At 38.4% G+C, this 18,797-nt stretch overlaps 1 protein-coding gene across 13 annotated transcripts in view; it reads right to left on the reverse strand.

Annotated features, from left to right (window-relative positions):
• Positions 1-18,797, reverse strand: part of LOC132649570 (amine sulfotransferase-like) — an 88,130-nt gene that overhangs the window by 34,238 nt on the left and 35,095 nt on the right. The window contains exons 2-4 of one of the 13 annotated variants that reach the window (XM_060373639.1): positions 18,581-18,777; positions 17,608-17,657; positions 695-846 (exon numbers count right to left, since the gene is read on the reverse strand). In XM_060373639.1, the coding sequence (XP_060229622.1) occupies positions 695-836 (142 nt within the window). In that variant the 5' untranslated portion in view covers positions 837-846; positions 17,608-17,657; positions 18,581-18,777. Of the gene's footprint in view, positions 1-694; positions 847-12,080; positions 12,174-13,009; positions 13,335-14,310; positions 14,608-17,607; positions 17,658-18,568; positions 18,778-18,797 lie in introns of those variants that run through there. The other 12 variants (XM_060373638.1, XR_009588081.1, XR_009588080.1 and 9 more) reach the window with 12 other exon arrangements.

Consider the following 18,797-nt stretch of genomic DNA (forward strand, 5'->3'; position numbering starts at 1 on the left):
CTTAAAAAATTTATTTCTAATATCAGAGATCAGACCTCTACTCTTGCCTGATGCGTCTAAAACAAAAAGGGGGAACTGTAGAGAGCTGTGTAATGTCGCGCCTTAAAGATGGAGCTGGTTTCCGCCTTCCACCTTCTCGATGGTGAGTGCTCTCTGTCACAAACAACTCCACATTTGGCTAAGGCTGAGGATCTGGCTTGCTTCCATGTATGTGGACCTATCTGCATTGCCCACGTGGCACGCCTGGGTTAGCTACCCAGAGGCTATTTAAGCTGTGGGCTGGCTTTCCCCAGGGTCCGAGGATTGTTCAAGGTTCCTGAATAAACTGTATTGAAAAAAAAAAAAAAAGAAGCATTTGCAATAAAAAGAAAAGGTTTCTGAATGTGCCATTCCTGTCCACCAGAGTGAACAGGTCAGAGCCGACCAAATGTTGGCTCTTGGCTGTATGCTGCACATCTCATTTCTTTGACATTCCTACTCAGCATCAGAATGTATAGTATATGCATTCATGGTAGATTTCTGTCCTATACATTGAGTTTCATTTATATTTTATCTGACCATAAATTGTTATGTAAATGTAGGTTTCTGCAAATATTATGTAAATGCTCTTGTTGAGTGGACAAGAACCAATTTCTCACACACAAGAATAACATAAAGGAGATATTATTAGCATTTGGCCTATTCCTGGCATTACCAGATTTTGGATAGGTGATGAGGAAGACATCATCATCGCGAATTTCAATATCTTCCATCTTTTCTAACTCCTCAGTGTTCACCAATCTTTTGTTAAAATTAAATCCTTTAAAGTTTAACAAATATTCATTTGTATTGTCCATAATTATTCACCTAGAAGAAAAAAATATGAATTAATTTCATTGTGAAGTATTATACAATACTGAATAATAATTACTGAGAGGTCAATATGCATGAAAAACTATTTAAATATCTTTTTATAATTTTTAATTTTTATATTTATCAGATGTTATTTACTTTGTATCCCAGCAGTAGTCCCCACCCTCAATTCCTCCCAATCTTACCTTCCCTCATCTCCTCCCTACCCCTTTCCAACTCCACTAATAGTGGAAGTCCTCCTCCCCTTCCATCTGACCCTACCTTATGAGGTATCTTCAGGACTGACTACAATGTCCTCCTCTGCCTTCCCTCCATGGCGCAGTGGGGTATGAGGTCAAAGAGCCAGCCATTGAGTTCATGTCAGAGACAGTCCCTCTTCCCCTTACTAGGGAACCCAGTTGAATACTGAGCTACCATGGGCTACATCCAAGCAGGGGCTCTAGGTTATATCCCCATTTAAATATCTTATGTGTATATTTACTCTGACAAATATATAGTGAATGACATAGATTTTGTTATATAAATATCATAATACTTCAATGAGGTGACTTTTAAATCATCTTGTTAAATATGAGGAAACAAAGAGTAAATTGTTAAGTATACATTCCTGTAATTACATTGGGAAGGGTTATCACAAGTCTCAACATACAAATGAGAAAATGCAGCTACACAGAGGTCAACAAAACTATCCAAGTTTGCTCAGCTAGCCATCCTCAGGGGATTTCATAACAATTTGGAGAAAGTGTCCACGTATATATTCAATAATATATTGTATTTTTATTAGCTTCTTTTTTTTATTCTAGCAAAAATAAGAAACTCTTTAGGTTTGCTATTGGTATTTGATGTACAGTTTGAATAACCTGGTCTCTATGAGTGAGGGTTCCCTGAGTTACTACTGAGTGGCTCTCTGAAATTAGTAACAACAGTGTATGTGCTTCTGAAAGATTACACACTTATACCTAAAAGGTCTGGTCTGAAACTTGTCATGATTTTCATTTCCAACCAAAGAACCTAACATCAGAATGTAATTTAAGTCTAACTTATAAATGAACTCAAAATATAAAGCACACAATCTCAGGATATGTCTGATCTTCTCAAAGCTTTATCAAGCCAAATATCTCTACCAGATCTGTAAGAGAATGCTCTCCTTAAAAGTAGTGGTGAGAGAATGCAAACACTTCTGATATTACTTTACTATTGGTATGCTTCCATACATTTGATTATTTTAAAAAATTAAGTTCCCCATTGCCAAACTCATTCTATAAACCACAGTCACCGTGAACTAGGTTTAATTGTGTGTACCTAAACCACACAAAGACTCAACAAGGAAAGAACTTCAAATCATTTTCACTCATGAGCATCATTACAAAAATATTAAATAAAATAACTGAAACCAAATCCAAGAACACAACAAATTCATCATTCACCATGATCAAGTAGGCCAAGGATGGTTCCACATATGAAAATCCATCATGATAATCCATTACTTAAACAAACTCAAAAAATCATATAATATATTTCACTGGATGCATAAAAAGTCTTTGACAAAACAAAACAAAACAAAGCAACAACAACAACAATAAAAACACACACACAGCTATGGACACCTGATTTTTGACAAAGTTGCCAAAACCATACAATGGAGAAAAGATAGCATATTCAAGAAATGGTGCTCTTCTGACTGGATATCTAAATGTAGAAAAATGCAAATAGAGCCATACTTATCATCCTGTACAAAATTAAAGTCCAAGTGGATTAAGACCTCAACATAAAACCAGACAAACTAAACCTGTTAGAAGAAAAAGTGGGGAAGATCCTTGAAGTCACTAACACGAGAGACTGTGTGCTGAACAGAACACCAAGAGCACAAGCTCTAAGATCAACAATCAAAACATGGGACCTCATGAAAACGAAAACTTCTGTAAAACAAAGAACACTGTCATCAGAATAAAATGACAGCCCACAGACTGGGAAAGGATCTTCACCAACCCTGTATCTGACAGAGGGCTACTATTGCGAATATATATAAAGAATTCAAGAAGTTAAAAAGCAACAAATCAAGTAATCCAATTAAAAAATGGGGTACAGTGATAAATAGAGAATTCTCAGTAGAGGAATATCGAATGGCAGAGAAACACTTAAAGAAATGCTCAAGGTCCATAATCATCAGGAAAATGAAAATCAAAAGGACTCTGAGATTTCAACTTATACCCATCAGAATGGCTAAGATCAAAAACTCAAGTGACAACACATGGTGGAGAGGATGTAGAGAAAGGGGAACCCTCCTCCATTGCTGGTGAGAATGTAAACTTGTACAACAACTTTGGAAATCAATCTAGCACTTTTTCAGAAAATTAGGAATAGTGCTACCTCAAGATCCAGCTATGCCCCTCCTAGGCATAGATCCCACGTATAGACATTTCCTCAACCATGTTCATAACACCTTTATTAATAATAGCCAGAATCTGGAAACAACCCAGATATCCCTCAATAAAAGAATGGAAACAGACATTGTGGAACATTTAAACAATGGAATACTACTCAGCAATAAAAAACAATGAAGTCAAGAAATTTGCATGCATGGTGGGAACTAGAAAAGACCATCCTGAGTGAGGTATCCCAGAAGCTGAAAGACACACATGGAATATAATCATTTATAAGTGGATATTAGACATATAATATAGGATAAACATACTAAAATCTCTACACCTAAAGAACCTAAGCAAGAAGGAGAATCCTGGATAAGAGCCTGGGTTGGCTACCCAGAGGCTATTTAAGCTGTGGGCTGGCTTTCCCCAGGGTCCGAGGATTGTTCAAGGTTCCTGAATAAACTGCATTGAAAAAAAATAAAAATAAATAGAGGATTCAATAAAAAAAAAAGATCCTAAATCTTCATTCAGAAAGGCAAACAAGATAGACAGTAGAAGATAGAAAAAACAGGGAACAGAACAAGAACCTACCACAGAGGACCTCTGAAAGAATCTACCCAGCAGGATCAAAGCAGATGCTGAGGCTCATAACCAAACTTTGGAGAGAGTGCAGGGAAACTTATGAAAGAAGGGGGAGCTAATAAAAACTGCAGAGAACTGGAGCTCTACAAGGAGAACAACAAAACCAACATATCTGGGCCCAGGGGACTTTTGTGAGACTAATACATCAAACAATGTCTATTCATGGAGAAAACATAGAACCCCTGCACAGATGGACTACCATAGCAGCTCAGTCTCCAAGTGGCTTCCCTAGTAATGGGAACAGGGACTGTCTCTGACATGAACTCAGTGGCTCCCTCTTTGATCACCTCTCCATGAGAGGGTGGGCAGACTTACCAGACAACAGAGGAAAACAATGCAGCCAGTCCTGATGAGACCTGATAGGCAAGGGTCAGAGGGAAGTAGAAGAAGATCTCTTCTAACAGTGAACTGTTGCAGAGGCATGGGAGAAGAAGAGAAAGGGAAGACAAGATTGAGGAGCAAGGGAGGTGGCTACAGCTGGGCTACAAAGTGAATAAATTGTAATAAATAAAAATAAATTTAAAAAAGATCTTCAAGCAGAGAGACACCTGTACTGGGCAGAACAATTAAATCTCTCCTACTCACCAAGCACAGAAAGCAGAACTATAATAGAACTATCAATCTACTCACTTAAGATAAGATGAGCAATTAATTGTAAATTAATTGATACCAGAAAATCTTGTCTATTTGATCAGTGAATATTTTCACCTCATACATGCTATAGCTCAGACTGGTAAGCTATAAACATGTAGATGGAAACAACAACAACAACAAAAACAAAGAAACAAAAAAAAAAACAAAAAAACAATATTTTTGGGGGCAAAAAAAAAACCAAAAAAACAAAAAACAAAAAAAAGAATTACTCAACATCCTTAGTCATCAGGGAAAGGCAAATCAAAATTACCCAACATTCCAACTCACATCTGTTTGAAAGGCTAAGATCAAAATCTCAAGAGAAAACACATGCTCACAAGGGTTGGGCAAAAGGAGATTCCTCCAATGCTGATGGGAGTAGGAACTTGTACAACTACTTTGGAAATCAATCTTGTGCTTTCTTATAAAATTGGGAATAGCTTTACCTCAACACCCAGCTATATCTCTGCTGCATAAATACCCAAATGACACTCCACCATACAACAAAAACACTTGCTCAACTGTGTTCATAGCAGCTTTATTCATAGTAGCCAGAATCTGGACACAATCATGATGTCCCTCAATGAAAGAATGGATAAAGAAACTGTGGCATGTTTACACAATGGAATACTACTCAGCTATTTTAAAAGTTAAGAAATTTGCAGACAAGTGTATGGAACTAGAAAAGATCATCTGGCTGGCATGCGGTAAGCCAGACCAGAAAGACATACATGGTATTTACTCACTTATAAGTGGAATTTAGCCATATAGTACAGTATAAGCATTCTACCCAAAGAAGATACATTACATAAAGGATCCAAGGGAGGCCACAGAAATCTCACTCAGAAGGGGAGATAGAATAGACAGAGATAGTAGATGGAGAGAGGGAGTAAGGTGGGAAAGGGGTCACTAAAAGTTAAGAGGAAGGAGATCAGAGCTGGGGAGAGTGAGGTCGAGGGACAGAAGACCTGGAGAGAAAATAGAAACTGAGGGTGGGGGTATCTCTTTTACAATCTGGAAACCTAAATCAGGGTATCTTCCTGGGAGGATATAAGGGGGACTCAAGCAGAGACTCCTAGTAGCAGAGGCCATAGAGAATGAAGAGGACATCCTCTAAGCAGAGTAGTTCCAAAGCCCAGAGATAAGAACAACAAACTTCCCACAAAAACATCCACACAAAATTTACCCTACCTATAAGATGTGCAAGGATAAAGATAGCGGATAGAAGAGAGATTGAGGGAATGCCCAACCAATGCTTGGCCTAACCAAAGACTCACTCTATTGGAGAGTCTCAATCCTTGACCCTATATGGAACACTCTGCCAAGCTTGCATATAAAATCCTGTCAGTGTTGCCTCTGAGAGGTTCTGCCCAATAGCTTCTCAAAAGAGATGCCAAGACTCCCTGCCAAGCATCCGTTGATGCCTAGAGAGTCTTGAGAAATTGGGAGGAAAAAGGAAAGGACCTCCAGGTGACAGGAGCTCCACAAGAAGAACAGATGAGTCAACACTCCAGGGCCTAGAGGGGCTTGTTGGGACACAAGCATCATCCAAGGACCATGCATAAACTGTACCTAGACATCCTACAAAGATTTAGCAGATGTGGAGAATAGGCTTCATGTGGGTCCACTAGTAAGGAAAGGGAAGACTGCATCAGACTCATTTCCCAGCATTTTGGTCACTTCCCCCTGGCAGGACTGGCTTACTAGACCACTGGGGAAGAGGACAAGCTCAGTTCTGATGCAACTTAATGAGCTGGGGTAGATGGGAAAGGGAACTCCCCTTTTCACAGGAAAATGGGAGGGAGAGGGAAGAAGGAGTGAAAGTGAGGCTGGGAGTATAGGAAGGATGGGGCTACAAGAAAGACATAAAGTGAATAAAAATTTATGTTCCCAAGAAATTCAATTAGGCAAAAGTCTAAAAATATGGTATTGACTAAATTACATTTTTAATAGCCATTGGTCATTGATCTCTCTCAACATCAATGAAATAAACATTACAATAAAAGATTCAGACTAACAAAATGGATGTATAAACACGACTCAACAATCTGTTGCATGAAAGAAACACACCCAGTCTTTGCTTTGGAGACAGCCTTTCTGTCTGTGATGGCAAGTAGGGGGTCATAACCACAGACACTGAAGAAATCCGAACAATAATTAGGTCTTACTTCCAAAGTCTATGTGCCACAAAATTTGAAAATCTAAATGAAATGGACAATTTTCTAGACTGAGTCTACATGCCAAAGCTGAATCAAGACCAGGTAAACCAATTAAATATAAATTCTTATATCCCCTAAGGTAATAGAAGCTGTCATCAAAAGTCTACCATGCAAAAAAAAAAAAAAAAAAAAAAAAAAGCCCAGGGCCAGATGGTTTCAAAGCAGAATTCAACCAGACCTTCAAAGAAGAGCTAACACCAATACTCTTCGAACTATTCCACAAAATAGAAACAGAAGGAACACTACCAAACTCATTCTATGAAGCCATAGTCACCTAAAGCTAACAAAGACCGAACAAAGTAACAGAATTTCAGGCCAATCTCCCTTATGAACATTGATGCAAAAATACTCAGCAAACTACTTGCAAACCGAATCCAAGAACACATCAAAAATATCATCCACTATGACCAAGTAGGCTTCATCCCAGGCATGCAGTGGTGGTTCAATATACAGAAATCCATCACTGTAACCCACCACATAAACAAATTGAAGCAAGCCTACAGCCAACATCAAACTCAATGGAGAGAAAATTAAAACATTCCCACTGAAATCAGGGACAAGGCAAGGCTGTCCATTCTCTCCATATCTCTTCAACATTGTTCTTGAAGTCCTAGCTAGAGCAATAAGACAATTGAAGGAGATCAAGGGGATACAGATTGGAAAGGAAGAAGTCAAAGTATCACTGTTTGCAGATAATATGATAGTATATCTGAGTGACACCAAAAATTCTACCAGAGAACTCCTACAGCTGATAAACACCTTCAGCAAATTGGATGGATAAAAAATCAACTCAAAAAAATCAGAAGCCCTCCTGTATACAAAAGACAAAAGAGCTGAGAAAGAAATTAGGGAAAGAACACCCTTCACAATAGCCACTAACCACATCAAGTACCTTGTTGTGAACCTAAGCAAGCAAGTCAAAGACTTGTATGAAAAAAATTTCCACTCTCTGAAGAAAACATTAGAAGAAGATATCAGAAGATGGAAAGATCTCCCATGCTCATGGCTTGGCAGGATTAACATAGCAAAAATGGCCATCTTACCAAAAGCAATCTACAGATTCAATGCAATTCCCATCAAATTGCCAACACAATTCATTACAGACCTGGAAAAAAAAATTCTCACCTTCATATGGAACAACAAGAAACCCAGAATTGCTAAAACAATTCTCTACAGAAAAAGATATTCAGGAGGTAATTCCATTCCAGATCTCAAGCTGAACTATAAAGCACCAATAGTAAAAACTGCATGGTACTGACATAGAAACAGACTGGTGGATCAAGGAAATCAAATAGAAGATCCTGACATAAATCTACACACTAATGGACACCTGATTTTTTACAAAGATGCCAAAACCATTCGATAGAAAAAAGAGAGCATCTTCAAAAAATGGTGCTGGTCTAACTGGATGTCTACATGTAGAAAAATGCAAATAGATGCATACTTATCACCCTGAAAAAACTAAAGTGCAAATGGATCAAAGACCTCAACATAAAACCAGACTCACTAAAACGCTTAGAAGAAAAAGTGGGGAAGAGCTTTGAACTCATTGGCACAGGAGACAACTTCCTGAACAGAACACCAACAGCACAGGCTCTAAGAGCAACAATCAATAAATAGGACCTCATGAAGCTGAAAAGTTTCTGTCAAGTAAAAGACACTGTCCTCAGAACAAAATGATAGCTTACAGACTGGGAAAGGATCTTCACCAACCCTATATCTGACAGAAGACTAATATCCAGTATATATAAGAATTAAAGAAGTTAAACAGCTAAAAATTAAGTAATCCAGTAAAAAATGGGGCACAGAGCTAAACAGTGAATTCTCTGCAGAGGAATATCGAATGGCAGAGAAAAAGTTAAAGAAATAGTCAAACTCATTAGCCATAAGGGAAATGCAAATCAAAACGACACTAAGATTTTACCTTACATCCATCAGAATGGCTAAGATCAAAACCTCAAGAGACAACACATGCTGGAGAGGTTGTGGAGAAAGGGGAACCCTCCTCCACTGATGGTGGCAAGGTAAACTTGTACAAACACTCTGGAAAACAATCTGGCGCTTTCTCAGATAACTAGGTATAGCGCTTTCTTGAGATCCAGCTCTACCACTCCTAGGTATATACCCAAAAGAGTCTCAAGTACACAATAAGGATATTTGCAAAACCATGTTGTAGCAGCCTTATTTGTAATAGGCAGAAGCTGGAAACAGCCCAGATGCCCCTCAGTGGAGGAATGGATGCACAAATTGTGGTATATTTACACAATGGAATATTACTCCGCAATAAAAAACAAGGAAATCATGAAATTTGCAGGTAAATGGTGGGATGTGGAAAAGTTCATCCTGAGTGAGCAATTGCAGAAGCAGAAAGACATACACGGTATATACTCACTCATATAGACATATAATACAAGATAAACCTACCAAAATATGTACACCTAAAGAAACTAATCAAGAGGAAGGACTCAGATCACATCAGGAGTGGCTGTATTGCCATCTTCTGTGGCCTGGTATAAGGCTGCTCCCCACTCCGGGGTAGGTGATCAAAGAGCAGGCCAATCAGATTATGTCAGAGGCAGTCCCTCTTCCCATTACTATGTAACCCACTCGGACAGGGAACTGTCATGTGCTACATCTGTGCAGGGTTCTAGGTTGTCTCCATGAATAGTCCTTGGTTGGAGTATGAGTCCCTGGGAAGTTCCCTGTGTTCAAATTTTCTGGTTCTGTTGCTTGCCTTGTGTGGGTCCTATCCTCTTCAGCTCTTACTTACTATTTCCCACTTCTTACATAAGATTCCATGCACTGTGCCCAACAGTTGGCCATAAGTCTGAGCGTTTGCTTTGAGGCTTTCAGAGGCCCTTGGTGGCAGGTTCAGAAAGAAGGAGAAGAGGACCTCCCCTATCAGTGGACTTGGGGAGGGGCATTCATGAAAAAGATGCAGAGAGTGTGGGATCGAGAGGGGAGGAGGGAGGGGCGTAGGGGGGGATAAAACGTGAATAAAGTGTAATTAATAAAAAAAGAAAAAGAAAAAAGAATCTCCAATTTTATGAAGTTCCTGGAGATTGAACAGAAATACGTCTGGTTGGATCAAAAAGGCCGGTTTGTTGAAATAAAGAAACTCATGTTCTGGGAGTGGGAAGGAAAGAAAGAAAAAATAGAGTGAGGGTTCTTGCTAAAATTCTCAGTTACTATCCAGAAAGGCAAAAAGGCTGGACATCAGAAGAAGGAGAAAAGAGGGAACAAGTCAGGAGCCTGACACAGAGGACCTCTAAAAGGCTCTGCCCTGCAGACTATCAATGCAGGTGCTGAGACTAATGGGCAAACTTTCGGGAAAGTGCAGGGAATCTTATGAAAGAAGTGGTAAAAAGTGAGATCTGGACAGGACAGAAACTCCACAAGGAGAGCAACAGAACCAAAAATTCTGAGTACAGGGGTCTTTCAAGAGACTGATATTCCAAAAAAGGTCTATGCATGGAGATAACCTAAGACCACTGCACAGATGTAGCCCATGGCAGTTGAGTATCCAAGTGGGTTTCATTGTAATAGGAAAAGGTACTATCTCCGACATGAACTGATTGGCCTGCTCTTTAATTACCTCCTCCTGAGTGGGAAGCAGCATTACCAGGCCACAGAAGACAATGCAGCCACTCCTGATTAGACACAATTGACTAGGATCAGAAGGAAGGAAAAGAAGACCTCCCCTATCAGTGGACTTTGGGAGGGGCATGCAGAGGGTGAAGGAAGGGAGGGATTGGGACTGGAGGAGGGAGGGAAACATAGGGGGAGACAAAGTGAATAAAGTGTAATTAATAAAGAAAAATAAAAAGAAACACACCTAAGTCACAAAGATAGACATTACCTGAGAATAAAGGGCTGGAGGATTGTTTTCAAAGCAAATGGACCCAAGAAGCAAGCAGGAGTAGCCATTCTAATATCCAATAAAATAGACTTTCAACCAAAATTAATCAAAAGAAGTGGGAAGTTCACTTCATACACATTAAAGGAAAATTCTGCTAAGAAGACATCACAACTCTGAACATCTATGCCCCACATACAAGGGCACCCAATTTTGTAAAAGAAACCTTAATAAGACTTAAACCACACATAGATCCCCACACATTAATAGTGGGAGACTTCAACACCCCACTCTCAACAAAGGACAGCTCATCAAAACAGAAATTAAACAAAGAAACAATGACTCTAACAGAGATCATGAATCAAATGGACCTAACAGACATCTATAGAACTTTTCACCCAAAAACAAAAGATTTCCTTCTTCTCAGCACCTCATGGAACCTTCTCCAAAACAGACCATATGGTTGCTCACAAAGCAAGCCTCAACAGATACAAGAAGATTTAAATAATCCCTTATTTCCTATCAGACCACCACAGACTAAAGCTGGACTTCAACAACAACAAAAATAGCCAGAAGCCTACACACTATGGAAACTAAGCAACTCTCTACTCAATGACAGCTTGGTCAGAGAAGAAATAAGGAAAAAAACAGAAGACTTCCTAGAATTCAATGAAAATAAAGGCACAACATACCCAAAATTATGGGACACAATGAAAGCAGTGTTAGCTAAAAGAAAAGTTCATAGCACTAACTGCCTTCACAAACCAATTCAAAACATCTCATGTAAGCAACTTAACTGCTCACATGAAAGCCCTAGGAAAAAAAAGAAGCATACACACCCAAGAGAAGTAGATGGCTTGAAACATCAAGCTCAGGGCTGAAATCAATAAACTGCAAAGAGACCAATTCAAAGAATCAATGAAACCAAGAGCTGGTTCTTTGAGAAAATCAACAAGATAGACAAGCCCTTAGTCAAACTAAGCAAAAGCAAAGAGAGACTACCCAAATCAACAAAATCAGAAATGAATAGGGAGACATAACAACAGACACTGAGGAAATCCAAACAATCATTAGGTCTTACTTCAAAAGCCCATATGCCACAAAATTTGAAAATATGAATGAAGTGGACAATTTGTTTGATCAATTCCACTAACCAAACCTAAATGAAGGGGCAATTTGTTTGATCGATTCCACTTACCAAAGCTAAATCAAGACCAGGTGAATAAATAAAATAGTCCTATATCTCCTAAGGAAATAGAAGCTGTCATCAAAATTCTCCCATTCAAAATATTACAGTCAATAAATATTTAACTTGGTATGTGGAGGTTTTTAGTGAGTCAAGCATTCTCCATGTAGTCTAGGCTGGCCCAGAACTTAATATGTTCACTAGGCTAGACTCAATATGCACGGATGCTCTTTCTTGTACTGGGATTATACTCATGTGCAGTGTGACTGAGGAATTTCTTTAGCGATATCTATCAGGTAGAAAATCACTTGTATTAGATTTACCTGGGTGATCCTATGTAGGCTGTAGACCACAAGTAAAGATGTCTATTGAGGTGCTCCCACCTCCCAGGTTTCCTCTTTGTCCAAGGACCCTAACTATTGGGTGTTGGAAATAGAAAGGCTGGACTGAAGAATCACACACATTCACTCTCTCACACACACACACATGCGCACACAACATGGCCCTATCTCTCACACACATAACATACACACCAACTCACACAAACATACACACACACATTCACGTATATTGAAACACACACACACAATGATTTCAGTGGAGGTAGATGGGATTGGTATTAAAAAGAAAACAAATTTATCCTTTGAAGTGCATAGAAATATTACTGATGACATAACAGTGATCAAGGGAGTTTTCATTCATAGAGAATATTGCTGAAGTGAAGAGGAAATAGAAGTGAATCACTATCAAATCTCACCTTTAACCCATACTATATTCTACACACTCTCTAAACACCTATTATGTATTCCCTTAGCTTCTTGACTAGGAGTGTCAGAATACCTCTTTAAGCACAGGGAAGGAAATTTTCATTTGTTATATTTTACGTTCATTTATCCAGCTAGCCTGTGTTTTATAAGAAAGATAAGGAAGGGAGGAGACAGAAATAGTTCAGAACAGGGAGAATGATTTAGAGGGGAATGATAGAGAGGAAGAGAGAGAAAGAAGAAAACATTGAAGGAGAGAGAAAAATTCATTCTCTAAAACAAACAGAATAAACAATTTGAAAAAGTTTCATTTTAGAACTGGACATGAGAGATTTTTAGTAATAAAAGAAAACATCTTATTTAGAGAGAGAAAATCTATGTCTCCTTATTTTCTCACTGAAGCCCAAGAAAAGGGGGAATACAACATTAGTGAGAAAAAACATCCTAAGACTATTTCCTTATGTAGCCCTGGTTGACCTGGAACTCACTATGTAGACAAGGATCGTCTTGAACTCACAGAGATCTCTCTTGTTCTGCCTCCATAGTGCAGGGATTAGAGTGATGCACCACCATGCACAGACTGTGAGGAGATAATTGTTCACATAGTGTGCAGATGAGAGGAAGAGCATTGGTAGTGCTAATCTATCCTTTTCTACTCACAGTTTGCAGATCAACGGATGAAGGAAAATCAGTTTGGATGAAATGGTAAGAGTAGTAGGAATTGATGATGAGATATAAATACTTTCTGCCAGATATTTCTTAGCAAATGGCAAGTGTTTTGGAAAGTAAAGTGAACTCCGATTTGTTAGGTTTGGAAAGATTTTGATCGTACTAGAAAAATCTTATCAGATGTTTTCCTTAGGTGCATAAATGAAGTCAAACATTAAGAAATTACAGGTAAACATTACAGCAACTGAAGGGCAAATTTCACTCTTACTTAATTATGGGAATTATTAGGCAAGAACCAAGAGGGGTTTTTTTTGTTTTGTTTTGGTTTGGTTTTTACACATATGGCCCCAACCTGCTTGAGTAATTTTTATCAAATGATGGTCACCGAAGTGTTTTTAGGTGTATATGAGTGACTAGGTCTAATTTTTCAGGAATTTATTATACATTTCTTCATCCAAGTTTCTGCTGTTTAATTTTTTTTATTTTTGTTTTTGTTTTTTCTTGTTGGATTGATTGGATTATTGGTTGGTTGGTATTTTGAAGTTGGTTAGTTGGTTTTTCTCCTCTTGACAGAAGCTGAGCAATATGGGAAGAGGAAATTGAGGAATTGAGCCATTGTCAGATTGGTGGGTATGGAGTCTGTGGGACATTTTCTCAATTAATGATAAATATGAGGAACTGAGCCTACTGTGGGTGCTGCCACTCCAGGGTGGACAGTGCTGGGTTGCAAAAAAAAAAAAAAAAAAAAAACCACCAAGTAAGGGTAGAACCCAGCATTATCCACAGCTTTCTTCCAGCTTATAGCCCATCATGAAGAGGAGTCAGAACAAGAACTCGGGGCAGACACCTGTGCACTAGAGCTGAAGCAGAGTCTATAGAGTAATGCAGCTTCTTGAAAGAGTACGGAACAGCAGGAACTAGAGCAAACTCCTGTGGGACCAGCTCAAGTTGTTTTGTCTAAAAGCTCTAATCCTATCAGAGAAACAGAGACAGGGGCATTAGACAGATTTTGAACGGAAACATGGAATGTGTGGTCACTTGTCTACCAAGTGTGCTTACCAAGAATGATCTCTGTGATTTGTGAAATCTTTATGATGGCCAAATCATGGACCAGGCTGACTCCATCTTAAGATTAGAAACCATCTTCTTATTACAAGGTTAAAATAAGTTCATTCCAGTTCTTTTCACACTAAATTTGACCATGTCTTGACACATTGTCCAAATTGAATATGTTCTTGATTTAAAAAATAAAAGTTCTCTACAGCATTACACTGTAGTTTACCTCATTCTTTAAGGTCTTCCAATCCCATGTCTCAAAGACAGAGCTGGATAGCTCAATGAATGTCAACACTAAGATGTCAAAAACGTTCATCCGAGAAGAGCCATCCAGTTTATCAAATCAGGTTGTGTAATTTTTCTACAGGAGATAACAAATCAGGCTAACTGAACTAAACTACACTAAATCAAACTGAACTACACCAAACATTACTAAAAAGAATAGTTAAATCTATTCAGAAACTCAATCAATTTATACTCAGAGTTTTAAATTTTCAACATGTAAATCTTTCATGAAATCAAGCTGAATAAAACCATAAAAACAAGTAACATATAGAAACACATGTATTTCCCATAGAGGCACAGAAAGGGTACTTTAAACATTTAATTGAATGCCAATAGCAAGTAATAGTGACTATTCTGAAGTAAACTCACTCCTATCTTCCACACCTGGAAGGAGCATGAAAACACATTCCATAAACAATTCTGAGTTTTGAAGAAATTGAGATCACACTATTGTCTTATTTTCTTGGAATATTCACACAAGTGCTCAGAATTCTCCTCACAAGGGTCCATTCCTATAGACTATGCTCTGACAGTTCTATAGAACTCAATGGAGGAAATACAACAGGAGAATAGAATCCAAACGCCACCAGAGTTGCTTGACATGGCCCTGAGGTCAGACTGGATGGATTTTTAAATGAAATATCCACAGAGCATCCTGCTCCAGTCAGTAGACCATCTACTCATATCTCCAAACCCAGAAAAAGAACGTAGACAGCTAATAAAAGTCCTTCTGTATGGCCAACCAAGCTATGTTTCTGTCAGGTCACATTCCTAAGCTACAACCTAGAAGAAGAAGGACAAATACTTCCTATAACCTTATTTCAGTTGTCCTGCAAATACCCATCCCCACAATGATCAGGAAGAAGTTGAATATTGCTGGCCATGGATAATGAGATTTTCTCATGTTGTCAAGACCCTCTATTCCAGCATCCTGAATATACACACAGCCATTGGGATGGACTGAGACTGTGGAGCAGGCCTTCAAAACCATGAAAATTTCCTTATGTCTGTCCTTGCAAAGACCATCCCAGACGTTAATATGCCATCTAACGTTTTTCTGGATGAATCTAGAAGCATTATCCTGAGGTCCTTATGCAAACTCTGGGACCCTGAAAAAGACTCATGTCTTATCTGTCCAATATATGTGACATGGTCAAAGCCAGGTGGTCACCATGAATTTTGGCCATAGCTGCCTCTGCCCTCTTGGCAAAAGAAACTGAAACATTCAGTTTAGGACACCAACTGTTCCTGATACTCAACTTCCCTTGAGGTTCCCCTAGAGATGGAATCTCCCATCTACAGTGTACCCCTTTTTATTAAATTTTTTATGGATTCTCTGTGATTTTCACGTCATGCACCCCAATCACACCAATGACTTTATATCTTTCTATTTGCCTTCCATTTGTGCAAGGTCTCCTCAAAAAACACAATAATAATTTTATATGAATATAACAAAAGAGATTAGATGATTAGCTAGTTTAAAAAACAAAACTTCAAAAATAATATGTAAGCCTGGTGATATGTTTCTTCATAAAATACAAATTGTTGTCAGCTAAGCCTAAGAAAAACCTCGTTGTTGTAGAATTAGCTTGATTAAAGGTTGTTAATCAACTACCAAAAATTATTGCTTTGGGGTTACAATGAACTTGTGAAGGCAAAGATAGTTTGAAAAGGTTTAATTAGGTATGAGTTTCAAAAGAGGAATATATAATCAATAACTTACTGTAATTTTCTTACCTGTAATATTTTTATTCTGTTTGTGAAGACTGTTTTGTGGTGATGGTTTTAAAAGACTGTCTAACTTGTGGCTATTTATTTCTAACATAAAAAATTTTTGTCTTAGGTGGTATAAAAGTCTAAGGAAAAAAATTAAGTTGTTGGAATTTTGCTTCATCCACCCAAAGTGTAAATGTATATGTATGTATGTAAAATGGTTGGAGCTTTGCTACATCAACCAAATGTGTGTATGTATATTATATATGTATATACGTATGTATGTATGTATGTGTATTTGTGAAGTTGTTGGAACTTGATCATTGGAGTTTTTCATCTACCAAGTGTGTGAGTATGTGATTTCTTTACATTGACACCAAAATCCACTCACTAAATGACTGAACACACTGTTGGAGCTTGTCTTCAAAAGCCAGCTCTCCCACAACCATGCTGCCAGAGCCACCTCTCCTGCCCAGGTGAGGGCCAGAACCAACTTTCCTTAATGTTCGGCCAGAGACAGACAGGGATAGCTTAGCAGGATACTAGGCCATCAGCATGTCCTCATGCAATAGCCCAGACTAGAAACCCCCAATGGTGATAACATAAGCCTCAGACATAAAGACCCTGGTGGTGAGAAGACCACATAACCAGAAAGGCCCCTGGCAGCAGCATGGTCAGATGTCACCTTGGCCTCAGATTTGGCAGTGCAGGATACCCTGGTCAATATGAAGGAGATTTCCTCACGTTTTCCTGCGTCCTCTGAACATGAACATGACAGAGCAGCATCTTCCAATGTTTCTAAAGCCTGTGACTTTGATTAGAGTCAGGAAGATTGACAATTCCTTGAGAACTCTCTTATCCACTGCTAGAGTCTCTGTGTGTTTTCATTTAATAGTAATACCTCAGTACTCTTCAAAAGAAGAACACTGATCCTCCTGCCTCTGCCTCCTTCAGCAAATCCTACCAGTGGGAACCTACAAAATTTGTCATGTTTTTCTTTCTGTGAGGTCTCAGAGAGATAGAATAGCATTGTGGTAAGGAGAGCAAAATGCTACTGAATATGTCTACAAAAACTGCAGTAAGTAAATGTTGTAGAAGACCATCAAGAGCTTTAGAACCTTACTGCAGCTTCCAGATTTCAAGGTACCAAGAAAAAGAGGTAGTGAAAACTGAGAGTTTGATTTTAGTGTGTGCATTCTCCGTACTGCTGGATAGAGACAGCACACTTAGATCTCCTGTGATTTGTAACTCATTACCTGCGCCATTTTTTTTCCAAATGTATTATAGTTATCCCTCTGCCTTATGTTCTGCTGTTTTCACCAATTCTGCTTAAACATTTCTAAAGACACTGAACCTATTTTACCTTATGTGTGGATATTTCCATCTCCATGTGGCAGTCCTGTAAATATCTCCCTGTAATAATAAAATATAGTTTTAATTATTGGTAATGCTTCCGAGTTTTCATCAAATTTCCATACTCTGTGCCAAACTGTTGGATGGTTTATTTTGGTTTTGAATTATAATTTAAATGCCTCCTATTTCTACAGATAAAAAGAAATAGCAACACTGAAACACAAAGCCAGTCACCACCAAAGAGTTCACTGCTCAAGAGACCAAAGTTCTTTGTGAACTGGCCAGAAAAAGAAATCCCAAAGGTCAGATATGAAAAAAAGTTCTAATTTGATTTTTTGTCTTCACCAAAGCAGAGGCAAAAAACATCTCCTGCTGACAAAGGGCAGAGAGGAAAATATCCAGGCAATGCAGGATTTCAACAGGTGCTTAATGTTTAACCTTTCATCTATGCCTGAGGTCAGCTCACTGTGACGGGAAGTCATCCTCAAAATGTTTATTTTTCCCTTAGTGGTCATCATTTTATAATTGGGCTAGTGATTCACAACCTGTGCCCCAAGTCAGACCCTGCTACCCCTTCTCAACAAATCAACTAAAAGAGCTAAATTAATAATAGAATTTAGAAAAAGGAGATCATTCCATGCAACCACAACATTAAGTAGGACAAGAGGGAAAAAAAGAACCCCTCAGCTCCTTAAGTCCTCAGCCTAATCTGCATTCTTGATGATAGCCATTTTTCCTGAAGTGAGATGAAATCACAAAGAGGTTTTAATTAAATTTAATTGTGTTAATTGTTCAATACTGTTTAAAATATTTGTTGTCTATCTTGAGAACCATCTATTTATTTCACTGGCATGTTTGTTAATTGGATTGGACTTTGACTATTTACATTTGGCAAATCTCTATGTGTCCTTGACATTAAACACCACTCTTTATTTAACTAATTAATTAATTTTTCATTACAATTTACTCACTATGTATCCCACCTGTAGCACCTTCCCTCTTCCTCTCCTATGTTCTTGTATCCAATTTGTATTTTCTTGAGAACTTTTGAGTCAATATTCACAAGGGAAAATGGTCTGAAATTCCTTTTCTTTGTTGAATCTTTCCATAGTTTACACATCAGGGTATCTTGACAGATCCCACTAAGTCAGGCACATGTGCTGCAAGAAATGGGTGAGGACTGAAGAGAAAAAGACAAGG

This window comes from Meriones unguiculatus, chromosome 20 (assembly GCF_030254825.1).
Source record: "Meriones unguiculatus strain TT.TT164.6M chromosome 20, Bangor_MerUng_6.1, whole genome shotgun sequence".
Lineage (NCBI taxonomy): Eukaryota > Metazoa > Chordata > Mammalia > Rodentia > Muridae > Meriones > Meriones unguiculatus.